The sequence below is a fragment of the Leopardus geoffroyi genome, chromosome C3 (genome assembly GCF_018350155.1).
Source record: "Leopardus geoffroyi isolate Oge1 chromosome C3, O.geoffroyi_Oge1_pat1.0, whole genome shotgun sequence".
NCBI classification, from domain to species: domain Eukaryota; kingdom Metazoa; phylum Chordata; class Mammalia; order Carnivora; family Felidae; genus Leopardus; species Leopardus geoffroyi.
The window spans coordinates 53,092,276-53,109,473 of record NC_059338.1 but is presented as its reverse complement, the minus strand read 5'-3'; the positions used below and the strand labels follow the sequence as shown (position 1 = coordinate 53,109,473).

The 17,198-nt window shown below is 36.0% G+C and overlaps 1 protein-coding gene across 9 annotated transcripts in view; it reads left to right on the top strand.

Moving 5' to 3' along the window:
* RABGAP1L (RAB GTPase activating protein 1 like) overlaps nt 1–17,198 on the top strand; it is a 767,496-nt gene that overhangs the window by 118,164 nt on the left and 632,134 nt on the right. For all 9 annotated transcript variants that reach the window (XM_045452833.1, XM_045452836.1, XM_045452834.1 and 6 more), the window contains 2 exons: nt 4,108–4,210; nt 7,706–7,872. In XM_045452833.1, the coding sequence (XP_045308789.1) occupies nt 4,108–4,210; nt 7,706–7,872 (270 nt within the window). The remainder of the gene's footprint in view (nt 1–4,107; nt 4,211–7,705; nt 7,873–17,198) is intronic.

Sequence of the window (17,198 nt, the reverse complement as noted above, 5' to 3'; positions counted from 1 at the left end):
TTCCCTGTGAATATTTTCTAATAAGCAAGATGAATTGAGACATTTTGTAAGTTTATAAATTTAGTTTAATATAAGGTCTACATGAAAGAGAAAGTCATATTTATACATGAAAATATATTTTAGTCAAATGTCCGTATTACTTACACATATATATTATATAAACAAAATCAGGTATAAATAAAATTTGGTTTTTTGGGGATACAAATAACAGAGACTCCATTGTCTTCCAGTAGTGAGAATATTTGTGGTGAAGATCCTTGTACTGTAGGAATAAGGAAATGAGAATTTTTGATCCACAGCCATTGATACAGTTGGTGAGGAAAATTTTTCCTTTACCCTTCAAGATTCTTTTGGCTAGTCTAAGAATTAAACTGACATGAGACAGATTAACAGGAGAGAATTCAATTTAATTCCATATGTGTTGGGGCTTCATAAGAATATGGTGCCTACAGGTGGTCAGGCAATGAGGTTTATATGCCATTCTGAGCTAAGGAGAAGGGGTAGAAGTTGGGGACCTCAAAGGGAAAGGAGACAGTCCATAGGAAGATGAAAAAAAGTAAATGTTTGGCAAACAAATGTTTGCTAGACCACTCAGAAACAATGGGACATAGGAATTTTAACAGACTTTGCTAAGTTCCTCCCTATTTCACCTGCTTTATTTTATACTGTAGTTATCTATGGTCACTATAAGGGGGAGGTCAGAGGTTCTTTCCCAGTCTTTTGTTTTTTAAAATAATCAGACTAAAAATAGCCTACATGCCAAAGAGATACATTTTGAAGTGCCAAATTTTACTCCCCTATAGTACCTAGGAAAAGCATAACTGCAAAGTACCAAGAAGAGCTGAAAACTCAGTAGAGCCTGGTTTCTTGGAACTGGAATGTAATTTAAAAGTCCTAGAAATGGCTCGGAAAGCTTGTGGAGCTTTACAATTAACCATTTATTGACACTGGGCCAGTAGCTGGACTCATAGTTACAAATACATTTATATTTTAATCCAGTATGCTTATAATCTTTGTGTAGAAAAGCAGAAATAAAATTTTCATGAAACCATTCTTACCCCTTCCTTAGGTGTATGAGGAACTCTATTTTTCTTCTACTTGATTAAAATGTCTGGTCATAATCCACTAAATTGATTTGATGATCCACAAATCAGTCACAAATTGCTGTTTGGAAAACATTAGCCTCTCAGCTCCTGAGGGTCAGGATCATTTTGTTTTCCTTGCTGGATACTTAATAGGCATAGACCATGGCTTATAGTAGGCTCATATTTGCTTAACAAATGGATAGATTAACACAAACTTACATTTTTTACTTTTTCTGTGTGTTATTTCTTTCCAGTACCGTGTGTCTGCTTTACCCTACTGTTTGCCTACTTGACCTCATAGCTTCAGCTTGCTCATGACTTGACAGTTCATTTGTGGGTTACTGTGTTCTCCGGCCTCTGTGTTATGCCCTTTCTGCTATGTTCCCATTGTAAACTGCCACATTCTGTCTGTATTTCCTAGTTTATTTTCCTAAGAGGAGGGCACCTAGGGCTCCTGCCTTTTCTAGTTTGGGCAGAGACTTAGGTTGTCTGGATGTCCCTTACCTGCTGTCCCTGATTTTGTCAGCTCTGCTTGTGGTGGAGACAGAAGAGTTAGGAAGAACTCTTCAGCAAAGACAGTTGAAGAAGCATCTTTTTTTTTTTTTTTTTAATTAAAATATTTTTTTAAATGTTTGTCTTTTTTTTTTTTTTTTTTTTTTTTGAGAGAGGGAGAGTGAGAGAGAGAAAGCCAGGGAGGGGCATAGAGAGAGGGACAGAGAAATCCCAAGCAGGCTCAGTACTGTCAGCTCAGAGCTCGATGTGGGGCCTGAACTCTTGAACCGTGAGATCATGACCTGAGCCAAAACCAAGAGTCAGACGCTTAACTGACTGAGCCACCCAGGCGCTCCAAGAAGCATCTTTATAAGAGGCTGGGAGCAAGCCAGTCTGTGTGATAGAAAGGTCTAGTTCAATAACAAAAATGCAGTACTTGATGAGGAGAAACTGTTATTGAGGGCTTTTGATATAAGACAATATTATTGTGGTGGTGTATTATGAGAACTACAAAGACATAAAAATACAGATGTTTGAGTTAGGCTGTTTTGGTTATAAGAAACAGAGATCCACTTAGAACACCTTGAAGATAGAAGAGGTTATTGATCTTCATGAAATTGTACCTAAACACTACAAAGTGGTTTTTGCTATTTGGACTTTTCCTGTCTGCCTCACTCCCCCCCATGGGCTTGCTCTTTCTTTGAGTCTCTTTTTTCTTTGCTCCTTCTCTTTTTTTCACTGCTGCCCTTGCTCCCGGAGATCTGGTGCTCTGCCCCCCTGTCTTTCTATACCTCCTTCCCTCCCCTCCCCCTTTCTGTTTCCTTCTTTCTGTCTCCTCTTTCTCCTTCTCTTCCCCTTTCCCTCCTTGCCTTCATCTCTCCCTCCCTGCACCTTCTCTGCCCCTTTTCTTTCTGCTCCTCACTCTTCCTCCTTCCTTCCCTGTCTCCCAGTATCTGCCTGTATTTTGACTGCATGATCATTTTTAATGGTTTTTTGTTTTTCTCTGTTTCTCTCCTACCACTTAACAGTTTCCTAATACTCTACTCTTCTTTATGTGTTCTTTCCTACTTTTTAATTTCTGTTATCACTTCATTTTTTATGTGGCCTGTCAGTGCCTGGCTTCTTATTAAAACCTTTCAGCTCCACTGCTGGCTGCCTACTTTTCTTGGTGTTTGTTAATTGAAAGAAATAATTTGATTGGACTCACTCATCTTTTTGGAGTCAAGCATGGCACAAGCTCTTGTTCAGAAATGGATTGGGTTTTTTGGGGGGTCAGATGCCCATTCTTGTTTTGAATGGGGATCTAATGAGAAGGTAGAGAGGATAGGCACAGGGAGGGAGAGAGGAAGGGGTAGGGAGACAGAGAGAGAATGAATATGAATATATGAAAGTGTTGAAGGTGCTGAGTGAATTTCCTTAATGTGGCCTTGAGTGTACTTCATCTCCGGAATGCAGGGTCCCTGCACTCAAGCTGTACAGTTCGATTAGTGAAATACCACCAATACATTAGGAAAATAAACACAATAATTACCAAATGACAAATAATTTTATAGGGATTCAGAGAAGCTTCTGTGTGGGGGTAAAATTGGAAAAACAGTATTTATCTTTGTTTTAGTCTGATATTTCTAGCACTCTCTATTCATAATACGAGGAAATGGGCACAGGAAATTTAAAGTTCTGTAGATAATACACTTTTGCATATGCACATACTTGTATGCTGTGTGCTGTTCTCCCGTGGGCACACCTCTAACCTCCCCTCCCCTGCACACGTACATACATGCATGCAACTGTATATGATCCTGCTTTCACGATAGGAGTTGCCGGCTTCTTCAGTGAGGGTCAGGAGTGGGCTTAGTAGGAGCCTGAAAGAGTGGAGGAGATGAAGAAGGGGAGGAGTGAAGGGAAGGAGGGAGCAAGTATAAGAGTGAATGGGAGATAATCAACTTGGGTGTTGATTACCTCTATTAGCCTGCTAACATTGGTTACTGATCGTAAGCCAGTATACAAGTATCTGACATAGATAATAGAAAAGTATGAATTTTCAGGAGTGTTAATTGTGATAAAGTAAATTAATATTTTAAGAATATATTATAAATTAGAACACTGGAAGAAAAATACCGCTTTTCTGTTGACTTACTATTAATTCAATTTAAATATCTTCAGTGAGATGTACACTATAGTTTTAATAGAAACTGTGGACATCCTTGTATGTAGGTATATGAAATTATGACCGGAAGTCTAAGATAAATATAACTTCACTCCAATATTATGTTTTTGTGAGTCAGTATATGAAGGTACAGCTCCTTCTATCCAAGAGGTACGTGTCTGTAAATAGAAACTCTGAAGAAAGCCTTAGAATTTAATAATGAAAGAAATGCTTTTGTAGGGTGGTGAATAATACAGAAAAAAATCCATTTGTAAATCTAAATTTTATTAAATTTGATTGCTTAAAGTAAGATATGTTTATAATTTAAAATGGTGATTTTCCTGATGCATGTATTCTCAGTAATTTCTGTCTGAATTTTTATAGGAATCCATGGGAAAGAGCTATGATGGAAGAGCTTATGTTATTACCGGCATTTGGAACCCCAATGTGCCAATATTTCTGGCACTTAATGAAGAAACCCCAAAAGGTAACTTTTCTCAAATTATTCATTATTATTTGCTTTAAATTTTATATTATGGTCAACGTTGTTTTGCTGTGTTTTTAAAAATTCTGGAGCTTATTTAAAATGAAGTTATTTAGATTTCAAAGTCTTTATTTTTTATTTTTAAATGTTTATTTATTTATTTTGAGAGACAGCATGAGCAAGGGAGGGACAGAGAAAGAGTGAGAGACAATCCCAAGCAGGCTCTTTGTTGTCAGTGCAGAGCCTGATGTGGGGCTCAATCCCACAAATGGTGAGATTGTGACCTGAGCTGAAATCAAGAGTTGGATGCTTAACCAACTGAACCAACCAGGCGCCCCATAAATTTTGCAGGTTTTTAAAAATACTTTATGCATTATGGGGAAAACCTCCACTTTCAAAAGAATCTTCCTCAAAGATATGTGAATTAGTTTTATTAGATTATGTAGAAAATATTTGGGGTTTGTGCTTTATATGTTACTATAGAGTTATTTTATTTTGAAGCAGAGTATGGAAGAGTATGGAAGAAATAGGGAAAGCAAATTCTGGAATTTTGCATATCTTTGGTAACTGTTCTCTGTTTTCCTTATAGATTACTTATATTTTTTATTTTTAAATTATTTTTCCAGTCTTTTGACCTTTGGGATCTTAGTAATGTGTATTCAGGATTTCATTTGTGGTGAACGCTTTTTTCTGTGTTGTTTACCTTTTCATTTTGTTAGACATGTCTAGTGTTAAACGATAAGTTTATGAGTGGTAAATAGTACATCTGTCATTCTTCCCATTGTGTTTATTTTTATTCCTACTTTATCCAGATATCTGTTAATTGTCTGTGTTTTTTACCCCTCTGCCATCTGTCCTTAAACTAAAATTTAAATTTTTACCTCATGAGTTACAACTAATAAGTTACACTAAATGCTTTACTGTGATTCAACCAATAATTTGTATTGAGAAAATAACAGATCCATTGGCTTGATCTTTTGTCTTATATTCGTTTCTTTATATCCACAGTAGATTTTTGGTTAAAACAGGAACATTAATGAATACTAATATAGAAATATATTAGTGAAGAGCATTACATGGTAATTATCCTCAAATTTCTTTAGCAAGAATATTTACCAGTTGCATAAATTGCATGCATTTGATCACACATCAAGCTGTCTATTTCAAAATGAGGGCTAAAAAGATAGAAAAATAATAATGATTATAGGGCCTTTCATGTATTAGGAATAAATAATTTTTACACCCACAGTTTGTAAATTCTGCCTACAGGCTTGTAAAGACCAGCCTGTAAACTTCTGTCTTATAATCATTCAGAAAGTAAACATGAAAATGAGAAAAATAAGCCAGTTGATAATTTTGAAGAATAAAATATAAGAACTTCAAATAGTGAGTTATAACAGCAATTTTTATCTGTTTTTAATGTAACACATAGTTCAGTTTGATTTTGTTCTTTAATATGTCTTTAGTCTTCTATCAGAAGATAATATATTTTAAAGTTTGTTCTATTAAAATAAACTTAATACTATATTACAATAATATTCTTATCCAAAAGATAATGTATTTTAAATTTAAAATTATTTCATATACCATAAAAAACACTGACTTGATTTCTAAAATTTCCAAATGATGTCCCTGAGATTATAACTTACTCAAAGGATTCATGAGTAAAACTTCTTACAGAAGAAGTTGAAACTCTGGAGATGAAATGTCTTAGATCTTTTCACTGTACCACCAAGCTGTGTTTTCTATTCTGTTTTGTGTTATTGTCTCTTACACTTTGATAGTACTCTCCTTGGACTTTAAGGTCTGCTAAGTCAAGTACAGTGTCTAGTGAATCCTCATTTCTCTTGAATTTGCAGGTAGAATGCTTGCATTTAGTAAGAATGTAATGCATTTTTTGTTGAATTTGACATTAATAGAAGTGTAGTTGACGTGCATAAATGTTGTATACTGTTTTTTAAAAACACTATTGAAGGTTTCTTCTAATGGGCTTAGTTATTTGAGCTTCGAGAACTAAAAATGCTGGACAAAATAAAATTTAAAAATATTTAAGAAGTAGCAAAGAAATGACAATATGGAATAGCCAAACCCAGACTGAAAAACCCAATAAGAGGAGCCTGGCTGGCTTAGCTGGTAGGGTGCATAACTTTTAACCTCAGGATTGTGAGTTCAAGCCCCCACACTGGGCATGGGGCCTACTTAAAAAAAAGAAAAGGAAAAAAAGAAAACCAATGAATCTCAAGTAGGGTAAATAAAACAAAATAAAATCCGTATTTCAGCCTATTGTGAAACTAAAGGAAACCATTAGACACTAGCCTACAAGATTCTAGATCTAAATTAAAAAAGGCTATGGTGGTTCAGTTGGTTAAGAGTCCCACTCTTGATTTCTGCTCAGTCAAGATTTCATGATTTGTGAGATTGAGCCCCAGTTTGTGAGATCGAGCCAGGCATTGGGCTCTGCACTTCCTCTCTCCCTCTCTCTTTGCCCCTCTTCTGTTCATTCTCTCTCAAAATAAAGAAACACACTTAAAAAAACATTAAAAAACTTAAAAAAAATAGAAGTCGTCTGTGGCCAAGTAAGCGTTTTAATTTTTTTTTTGAGGTTTTATTTATGTACTTGAGAGAGACAGAGAGAGACAGCACAAGTTGGGGAGGGGCAGAGAGAGAGAGTGAGAGAAAGAATCCCAAGCAAGCTCTGAGCTACCAGTGCAGAGCCTGACGTGGGGTTTGAACTCATGAAACTGTGAGATCATGAACTGAGCTGAAACCTGGAGTTGGATGCTGAACTGACCGAGCCACCCAGGTGCCTTGGCCAAGTAAACATTTTAAATAATAACTGAAATTGTGACTGATAGCACTATATTATTGCCTAAAATTACTTGCCAAGACTCTGATATAGATATATAACTGTAGAGAAGAACCTTAATCAGTGTTTTTCCTGAACATACAGTGAGAGGACAATGAGGGTACTGACAGACCTTAAAGCATATACAACATTGCATAAGCATTTTCCTGTACAAATTTAGCATCGTGAAGGTTGAACATCTCTTTTGATTTGACAGTCCTCATGCATCTCATCAAAGTGAATAGTTTCTTGTATCTCTTTTTATAAGATGAAAGGGCAAATTCTTGTGATTTTCCAGAGTTTTTTGGGGAAATTTGAAAGATAGTTTTTGTGTAAAAGAAAATTACATCTTACCTGAAAATTTTATCTTATTTTTTATATTAAAGACCTGATTTGTGGAAGGAAAAAGTAAGGTTGTCAGAGATTTTGACCATTGGTTTAGATAGGATCATGAGTATTGAGAAGCATACTTGGAAAACGTGTTTGTTTACCCATTTAATCAAAGAGACAGTACAACATTTAAAATTAAACATAGATGGTAACATGATTGGAAAGGACCTTAGTTTTTTTGTAAGTGGGGAACCTTTGTTTTCTTAAATAGTCAAGGAATGATAAAGACAGCATAATGTATGTACGGAAAATTTCTACTGCAGATAAGCGGGTGTACATGACTGTGGCAGTGGATATGGTAGTCACAGAGGTGGTGGAGCCTGTCCGCTTTCTCCTGGAGACTGTCGTACGGGTGTACCCTCCAAATGAGCGATTTTGGTATTTCAGCAGAAAGACTTTCACAGAGACGTTCTTCATGAGGTTGAAACAGGTAGGACCTTTTGTTCTTTTCATATAATACCCTATATTTTTTTCTAGTATTTTAACACCAAGATAATTTTGTAAGTAGTGATAAAAAGCAATAAAATTATTAGTGTAATCAAGTGATGTTTATTGTCAACCAATAGAATATTTGAAAAAGCTACATTTAGGTAATGTAAGTGAAAAGAAAAAAAGGGATAGTATAATAATTATGCACTTCATTCACTAGAAACCTGTAATGTGTACGTGTGAAGTATACACATACTTAATTGAAATACTGATTTTATATATAAAACAACATCCTTTTATAGAGTTTTTTAAAACCAAAAAACCAGAACACAGAAATAGCATATCTTTATAAAGTTATAATGAAAACATTTCCAAGTAATACCTATTATTGTCATTATTATTTCTACCAATATATATATGAATATATATGAATCAGTAAGATTATAAAATTACTTTAATACTAAAATTAGCAAAAGTGGGGTTTCTTTGACATCCCTATATTAGGCAGTGTTAGGTAAAATACATAATTTTTGTTTTGTAGTGAAGGAAGGAGGTATCAATGAAAAATAGTTTGAATTCTAAGGGTCTGTTTTGTGAAATGAGGGTAAAATGCTCTATTTAAATAATGGAAATCCTTTATTTATTATTTAGTACTACCACTTCCCAAATTTAATAATGTTTTTGCTGCTTCATAGACTATACTATGTGAAATGTAATGTGGTAAAAACAAGTGTCAGCATAGGGAACAAATAAAGAAGCCACTTAGCTGTGTGTGTATATATATATATATATATATATATATATATATATATATATATGGCTCAGCTAGGTACTTTGAAATGATTGTGTTTTCTTTGTTTTTCATAAAATTACTAGAACAATGGTCTGACACAACTTTTATTACTATTTAGACCATTTCCTGTCTTTGTAGCATATTCTAGTGAAGATTATATGAACAGTATTCAAAATATTAGTCTCCTGAATATCTTTTCATATTTTATTATGATATATTTTCCTCCCTCTCTCCCTTCTTATGTTTGATTTTTTTGGTAGCTTAATTGTTCTCTCAAGAATTCACTTGTTATTTTGAGCCAGAGGATTATTCAGAGTTGTGTAAGAGTAAACAAAGGAGCTATGTAGAAAGTGGTCATTGTTCTTCCAGTGACAGTTAATAAATTATATGAATTCTTCCTTTCTGAGACCTGATAAAAAGTTAGCTTTTTCTTGGAGCGCCTGGGTGGCTTACTTGGTTAAGTGTCCGACTCTTGACTTCAGCTCAGGTCATGATATCTTGGTTCGTGAGTTCTAGCCCCGTGTCAGGCTCTTTGCTGACAGTGTGGAGACTGTTTGGGATTCTTTCTCTCTCTGCCTCTCTGCTGCTTGTGCTCACTCTCTCTCTCTCTCTTTCAAAATAAATAAATAAACTTGAAAAAAAAGTTAGCTTTTTCCCATATATGTGTGTTGATGTATATACATATATGGCATGATAAATGAGAGTACTGTGATTTATATATTTACGTAAACTTTAAGGATATATATTAGAGTAAATTTTTATTATTAAATGTTATTTTCATATTTTAAAAATTACTGATGAGTAATTGAGTAGCAAGTAATTAAGCATTAAAAATACTGCACAAGGTTATTTCATGTGAATTAAGATTAAATTAGATTTACTTATAATCAGCTCTACTAAATGTGAGACTGATTTATTTTTTATGTTTATTTTTTATTCTTATATTGTGAACAATTTTATGCCAAAATAGTAGAAAATGTAGATTAAATGGACAAAATCCTCAAAAACACAATTTACCAAAATGATGGACATAGGACTAAATAGAAAATCTGAATTGTTGTATATATAAAATATGTTGAATATGCAATCAGAATTTTTCCCGCAGAGTGAACTCAGTATGAAAACTTTCACTGGTGAATGCCTCCAAAGCCTGTGCACTTGGGAAATGTACACACACACAGACATGCGTACACATGAACATGAGAACACACATACATGCACGTATACATACACAGGCTACACCAAACTACACAGGCCTTCCCCTGAGAATAGACAAAGAAGGAGTACACCGCCCCCAAGGAACCCACCCCCCACCAAGACATTTTCAAGTTTTTATTAAATTCCAGTGAGTTAACATACAGTGTAATTATTAGCTTCAGGTGTACGATGTAGCGATTCAGTACTCCATATTACACCTGGTACTCATCACAAGTGTGCTGTGAAACTGGTTTAAATGAATATCAAATATGATGAAGATGATTCTTAACTTTAGAGGCATAATCCATGTTCAAGGAAAAGCGTGGGAAGCTATGGAGACTGAAGGCATACCTGCCCTGGGCAGAAATAAGGAAAATGAAAAAAATTGAAATCTAGGGAAGTTCAGTGAAATACTAAAATTTATGTAGATAATTATTGCAAAGGCTGAGACTATAACTCCTTACTGTAAGTCACACTATGTTGCTCTAAGGCCAGGCTACTTTCTTTCTTTCAGTATTTCAGAGACTGAGTCGGTTTGTGGCCACTGATAGTAATTTTGGGATGTTGGTCTAGACTAAACAGCATTGGTAGAAAGAAGGAATTAGGTGAGCATTGAATGCAGTTCATGGTTACCTTGGAAACTCTGGGTCCAGGCCATTCCTAATATCAAGGATTCAGAGGAGAATGGGTTAGTTTTAGTTTGAGTGATTTGGATTTAGGCACTTAGAATCCTCTGGGATTACTGGATTTACTGAATAAACCCAGAACTGGTCCTCTACTCAAACAGGATTAGAACAGATTTCTGGGGGATAATGACATATTGGTTGGGATTCCCTATCCCCAAATTCTTTTTTTCTTGTTAGTTTTCCTGCTCTCAAATATAGCAGGAGTTTATTTGTATGCTGAGGAATGTAATAAAATATGACTTACACTAATTAGTGTCCATTTGGGGCCACATGGCATTTTCATTTCATTCATTTTCCACTCACAGGGAGTGAAAAGAGCATGTAAGAAGGGGACTGAATCAAGAGGGTCTGGGAAAGTTTCTCAGAGAGAGCCTTGTGACCTGAGTCCTGACAGAGGAGTAGAATTTAATTACAGTATGTGCAAATGCCTGGAGGGCTGGAAAGACTAGGGAGCACAGAAGAGGGGAAGACAGTAGGTGATGAGAGGAAGCTAGGTCCCTGATCACGTGAGAATTTGTAGTCCATGGTAAGGGTTTTTTCTACATCAGCTTTACTGAAGTATAATTAGCATACAGTACAATGCACCCATTTTATGAGTTTGGGCAAATTTATACACTTGAATAGCCACCATTAAAATTAACATAGGCAATGTTTCTATTACTCTTAAAAATTCCATTTTGCTATCCCAGCCATTCCTCCCCAGGCTCAGCAGTAATCTGTTTCTGTCATTATAGATTAGAGTTGTTTTTTCTAGCATTTCATACAACTGAAATTGCACACTATGAGCTCTTTTGTGTAAGGCTTCTTTCATATAACAGTGTTTTTGAGAGTTATCCATGTTATGTGTGTCAGTAATTCATTCCTTTTTATTATGAAATGATAGACTTTTGTAAGAATATACCCCAGTTTGTTTATCCATTTATCTGTTTGGAATTTTAGTTGTTTCTAGTTTTTGGCTAGTATGGTTAAAGCTGCCATGTGCATGTCTTTGTGTGGACATAGGTTTTCATTTATCTTGGATGGATACATAGAAGTGGAATAAGAATATGTAGAAGATACATAAATGAATCTTCATTTTAAATGCTCAGATTTTTTGCCCACTATTTGTCTTCCTGCATTGCAAGAGTTCTTTATGTATTCTGAATATGTCTTTTGTCACATACACTTACTCCAAATATGTCCCCCTAACAATGGCTTGCATTTTTATTTTCTTAACAGTGCCTGTTGAAGAGCTGAATTTTTAATTTTGGTGGCTATATATATCAAAAATTTTTTCTTAAATTTTTATTTGTACTATTTGACCATTGATTCCTGGACTCTATATTCTATGCCATTGATGTTTAGGTCTGTTTTTGTACCAATAAGTACCACACAGTCTTGAGCACTACAGCTTTTTAGTAAATTTTAAAGTCTGGTGTTGTAAGATTTCTGACGTTTTTCAAAGTTGTTTTGTCTGTTTCAGGTATTTTGCATTTTTATCTGAATTTTAGCATTAGTCTGTCAGTTTGTTGAAAAATGCCCTGATTTAAAAAAATTTTTTTTTAAATCTTTATTTATGTTTGAGAGAGAGACAGAGCACGAGTGGGGGAGGAACAGAGAGAGGGAGACACAGAATCCAAAGCAGGTTTCAGACTCCAGCCTGTCAGCACAGAGACCAATGTGAGGCTCGAACTCACAAACCACGAGATCATGACTTGAGCCGAAGTTGGACGCTTAACTGACTGAGCCACCCAGGCACCCCTGCCCTGATTTTGATTGAGATTGCCTTATACCTGTATATCACTTTGGAAAGACTTAGTATCTTTTTTTTTTTTTTTAATTTTTTTTTTTCAACGTTTATTTATTTTTGGGACAGAGAGAGACAGAGCATGAACGGGGGAGGGGCAGAGAGAGAGGGAGACACAGAATCGGAAACAGGCTCCAGGCTCTGAGCCATCAGCCCAGAGCCTGACGCGGGGCTCGAACTCACGGACCGCGAGATCGTGACCTGGCTGAAGTCGGATGCTTAACCGACTGTGCCACCCAGGCGCCCCAAGACTTAGTATCTTAACAATATTAGGTCTTCCCCATATCTGAAAAGCTAACGTCACCCTCAATGGGGAAAAACTGAGAGCCTTTCCCCTAGGTCAGGAACAAGGTAAGAATGCCCACTCTCATCACTTGTATTCAACATAGTACTGGAAGTCCTAGCCATAGAAGTCAGACAACAAAAAGAAATGAAAGGCTCCCAAATTGGTAGGGAAGAAGTAAAATTTTCGCTGTTTGCAGATGGCATGATACTGTACATAAAAAACGCGAAAGATTCAACCAAAAACTGGTGAGACCAAAACATTAATTCAGTAAAGTCACAGGATACAAAATCAGTGTATATAAATCTGTTGTATTTCCATATGCCAGCAATGAAGCAGCAGAAAGAGAAATTGAGAAAGTCTAATTTACAATTGTACCAAAAATAATAAGATACTTAGGAATAAACCTAACCAAAGAGGTGGAATACCTGTATTCTGCAAACTCTAAGACATTCAGAAAAGAAATTGAAGATGACACAGGAAATGGAAAGACATTCCATGCTCATGGATTGGAAGAATATTGTTCACTTGTCTATACTACCCAAAACAGTCTGCAAATTTAATGCAACCCCAATCACAATACCACCAGCATTTTTCATAGAACTAGAACAAATAATCCAAAAATTTGTATGGAAACACAAAAGACCCCAGATAGCCAAAGCAATCTTGAAAAAGAAAAGCAAAGCTGGAGGCATCACAATCCCAGACTTGAAAATATGTTACAAAGCTGTAGTGATCAAAACAGTATGGAACTGACACAAAAATCAACCAATAGATCAATGGAACAGAATAGAAAACCCAGAAATAAACCCACAATTACATGATCAGTTAATCTTTGACAAAGCAGAATATCCAATGAGAAAAAGACAGTCTCTTTAACAAATGGTGTTGGGAAAACTGGACAGCTACCTGCAAGAGAATGAAACTGGACCACTTGCTTGCACCATACAAAAAAATAAATTCAAAATGAATTAAAGACCTAAAATGTGAGATCTGGAACCATAAAAATCCTAGAAGAGAACACATGCAGTAATTTCTCTGATATTGACTGTAGCACTTTTTTTATGGATAGGTCCCAAGGCATGGGAAACAAAAGCAAAAATAAACCACTGGGACTTCGTCAAAATAAAAAGCTTCTGCACAGCAAAGGAAATAATCAGTGAAACTGAAAGGCCACCAATGGAATGGAAGAAGATATTTGCAAATGACGTATCTGATAAAAGGTTACTATCCAAAATATATAAAGAACTGATACAACTCTACACCCAAAAAACACATAATCCAAATAAAAAATGGGAAGAAGACATGAACAAACATTTCTCCAAAGAAGACATACAGATGATCATCATACCCATAAAAGATGCTCATCATTACTTATTATCAGTGAAATGCAAATCCACATTACAATGAGCTCTCACTTCCCACCTGTCAGAATGGCTAAGATCAACAACATAAGAAATAGGTGTTGACAAGGATGTGGAGAAAAAGGAACCCTTTTGCACTATTGGTGGGAGTGCAAACTGGTGCAGCCACTGTGGAAAACAGTATGGAGGTTCCTCAAAAAATTAGAAATAGAACTATCCTATGACCCAGCAATTGTACTACTAGGAATTTATCCAAAGGATACAAAAATGCTGATTTGAAGTGGCACATGCACCCCGGTGTTTATAGTAGCATTATTTGCAATACCAAGATACGGAAGCAGCTCAAGTGTCCATCAGTTAATGAATGGATGAAGAAGAGGTCACCTCAAAGGAATTTTATTCAGCCGTAAAAAGAATGAAATCTTGCCACATGGATGAAGCTAGAGAGTATATAATGCTAAGTGAAATAAGTCAGAGAAAGACAGATACCATTAGAATTTCACTCATATGTGGGAATTTAAGAAACAGAGCAAAGAGAAAGAAGATAAACCAAGAAACAGACTCTTAACTCTAGAGAACAAACTGATGGTTACCAGAGAGGACATGTGTGGGGGTATAGGTGAAATAGGTGTTAGGGATTAAGGAGTGCAGTTGTCATGATGAGCTCAAGCTGATTGAAAATAAAAACTTAAAAAGAAAAAAACTAATATCAAGCCTTCCAATCAATATACATGGCATATCACGTGGAATATAGCTTTTCTTTAATTTCTCTGAGCAATGTTGTCAGTTTTAGTAGATGGGTTTTACTCATATTTTGTTCCATTTACCTCCAGATATTTAATATTTTTATGTGACTAAAAGATGTATTTTGGTTTTTTTGTATATTGTTTTTTAATTAAAAAAATTTTTTTTAATGTCTGTTTATATTTGAGAGAGGAGACAGAGCACGAGCAAGGGAGGGGCAGAGAGAGGGAGACACAGAATCTGAAGCAGGCTCCAGACTCTGAGCTGTCAGCACAGAGCCTGATGCGGGGCTCAAACTCATAAACCATGAGATCATGACCTGAGCCGAAGTCGGCGCTTAACTGACAGAGCCACCCAGGTGCCCCATTGTTTTTTAATTTTTATATTTAATTTAATTTAATTTAATTTAATATTTTATTTTATTTTATTTTACTTTATTTTATTTATTTATTTTTTTCAATATATGGAGTTTATTGTCAAATTGGTTTCCAAACAACACCCAGTGCTCTTCCCAAAAGGTGCCCTCCTCAATACCCATCACCCACACTCCCCTCCCTCACACCCCCCATCAACCCTCAGTTCTCAGTTTTTAAGAGTCTCTTATGCTGTGGCTCTCTCCCACTCTAACCTCTTTTTTTTTCCTTCCCCTCCCCCATGGGTTTCTGTTAAGTTTCTCAGGATCCACATAAGAGTGAAACCATATGGTATCTGTGTTTCTCTGTATGGCTTATTTCACTTAGCATAACACTCTCCAGTTCCATCCATGTTGCTACAAAGGGCCAGATTTCATTCTTTCTCATTGCCACATAGTACTCCATTGTGTATATAAACCACAATTTCTTTATCCATTCATCAGTTGATGGACATTTAGGTTCTTTCCATAATTTGGCTATTGTTGAGAGTGCTGCTGTAAACATTGGGGTACAAGTGCCCCTATGCATCAGTAATCCTGTATCCCTTGGGTAAATTCCTAGCAGTGCTATTGCTGGGTCATAGGGTAGGTCTATTTTTAATTTTTTGAGGAGCCTCCACACGGTTTTCCAGAGTGGCTGCACCAATTTGCATTCCCACCAACAGTGCAAGAGGGTTCCCGTTTCTCCACATCCTCTCCAGCATCTATAGTCTCCTGATTTGTTTTTTTTGGCCACTCTGACTGGCGTGAGGTGATATCTGAGTGTGGTTTTGATTTGTATTTCCCTGATGAGGAGCGACGTTGAGCATCTTTTCATGTGCCTGTTGGCCATCTGGATGTCTTCTTTAGAGAAGTGTCTATTCATGTTTTCTGCCCATTTCTTCACTGGGTTATTTGTTTTTCGGGTGTCGAGTTTGGTGAGCTCTTTATAGATTTTGGATACTAGCCCTTTGTTCGATATGTCATTGCAAATATCTTTTCCCATTCCGTTGGTTGCCTTTTAGTTTTGTTGGTTGTTTCCTTTGCTGTGCAGAAGCTTTTTATCTTCATAAGGTCCCAGTAGTTCATTTTTGCTTTAATTCCCTTGCCTTTGGGGATGTGTCAAGTAAGAAATTGCTATGGCTGAGGTCAGAGAGGTCTTTTCCTGCTTTCTCCTCTAAGGTTTTGATGGTTTCCTGTCTCACATTCAGGTCCTTTATCCATTTTGAGTTTATTTTTGTGAATGGTGTGAGAAAGTGGTCTAGTTTCAATCTTCTGCATGTTGCTGTCCAGTTCTCCCAGCACCATTTGTTAAAGAGACTGTCTTTTTTCCATTGGATATTCTTTCCTGCGTTGTCAAAGATGAGTTGGCCATACGTTTGTGGGTCTAGTTCTGGGGTTTCTATTCTATTCCATTGGTCTATGTGTCTGTTTTTGTGCCAATACCATGCTGTCTTGATGATGACAGCTTTGTAGTAGAGGCTAAAGTCTGGGATTGTGATGCCTCCTGCTTTGGTCTTCTTCTTCAAAATTACTTTGGCTATCCGGGGACTTTTGTGGTTCCATATGAATTTTAGGATTGCTTATTCTAGCTTCGAGAAGAATGCTGGTGGAATTTTTTGGGATTGCATTGAATGTGTAGATAGCTTTGGGTAGTATTGACACTTTGACAATATTTATTCTTCCAATCCATGAGCACGGAATGTTTTCCCATTTCTTTATATCTTCTTCAATTTCCTTCATAAGCTCTCTATAGTTTTCAGCATACAGATCCTTTACATCTTTGGTTAGATTTATTCCTAGGTATTTTATGCTTCTTGGTGTAATTGTGAATGGGGTCAGTTTCTTTATTTGTCTTTCTGTTGCTTCATTATTAGCGTATAAGAATACAACTGATTTCTGTACATTGATTTTGTATCCTGCGACTTTGCTGAATTCATGTATCAGTTCTAGCAGACTTTTGGTGGAGTCTGTCGGGCTTTCCATGTATAATATCATGTCATCTGCAAAAAGTGAAAGCTTAAATTCATCTTTGCCAATTTTGATCCTTTGATTTCCTTTTGTTGTCTGATTGCTGATGCTA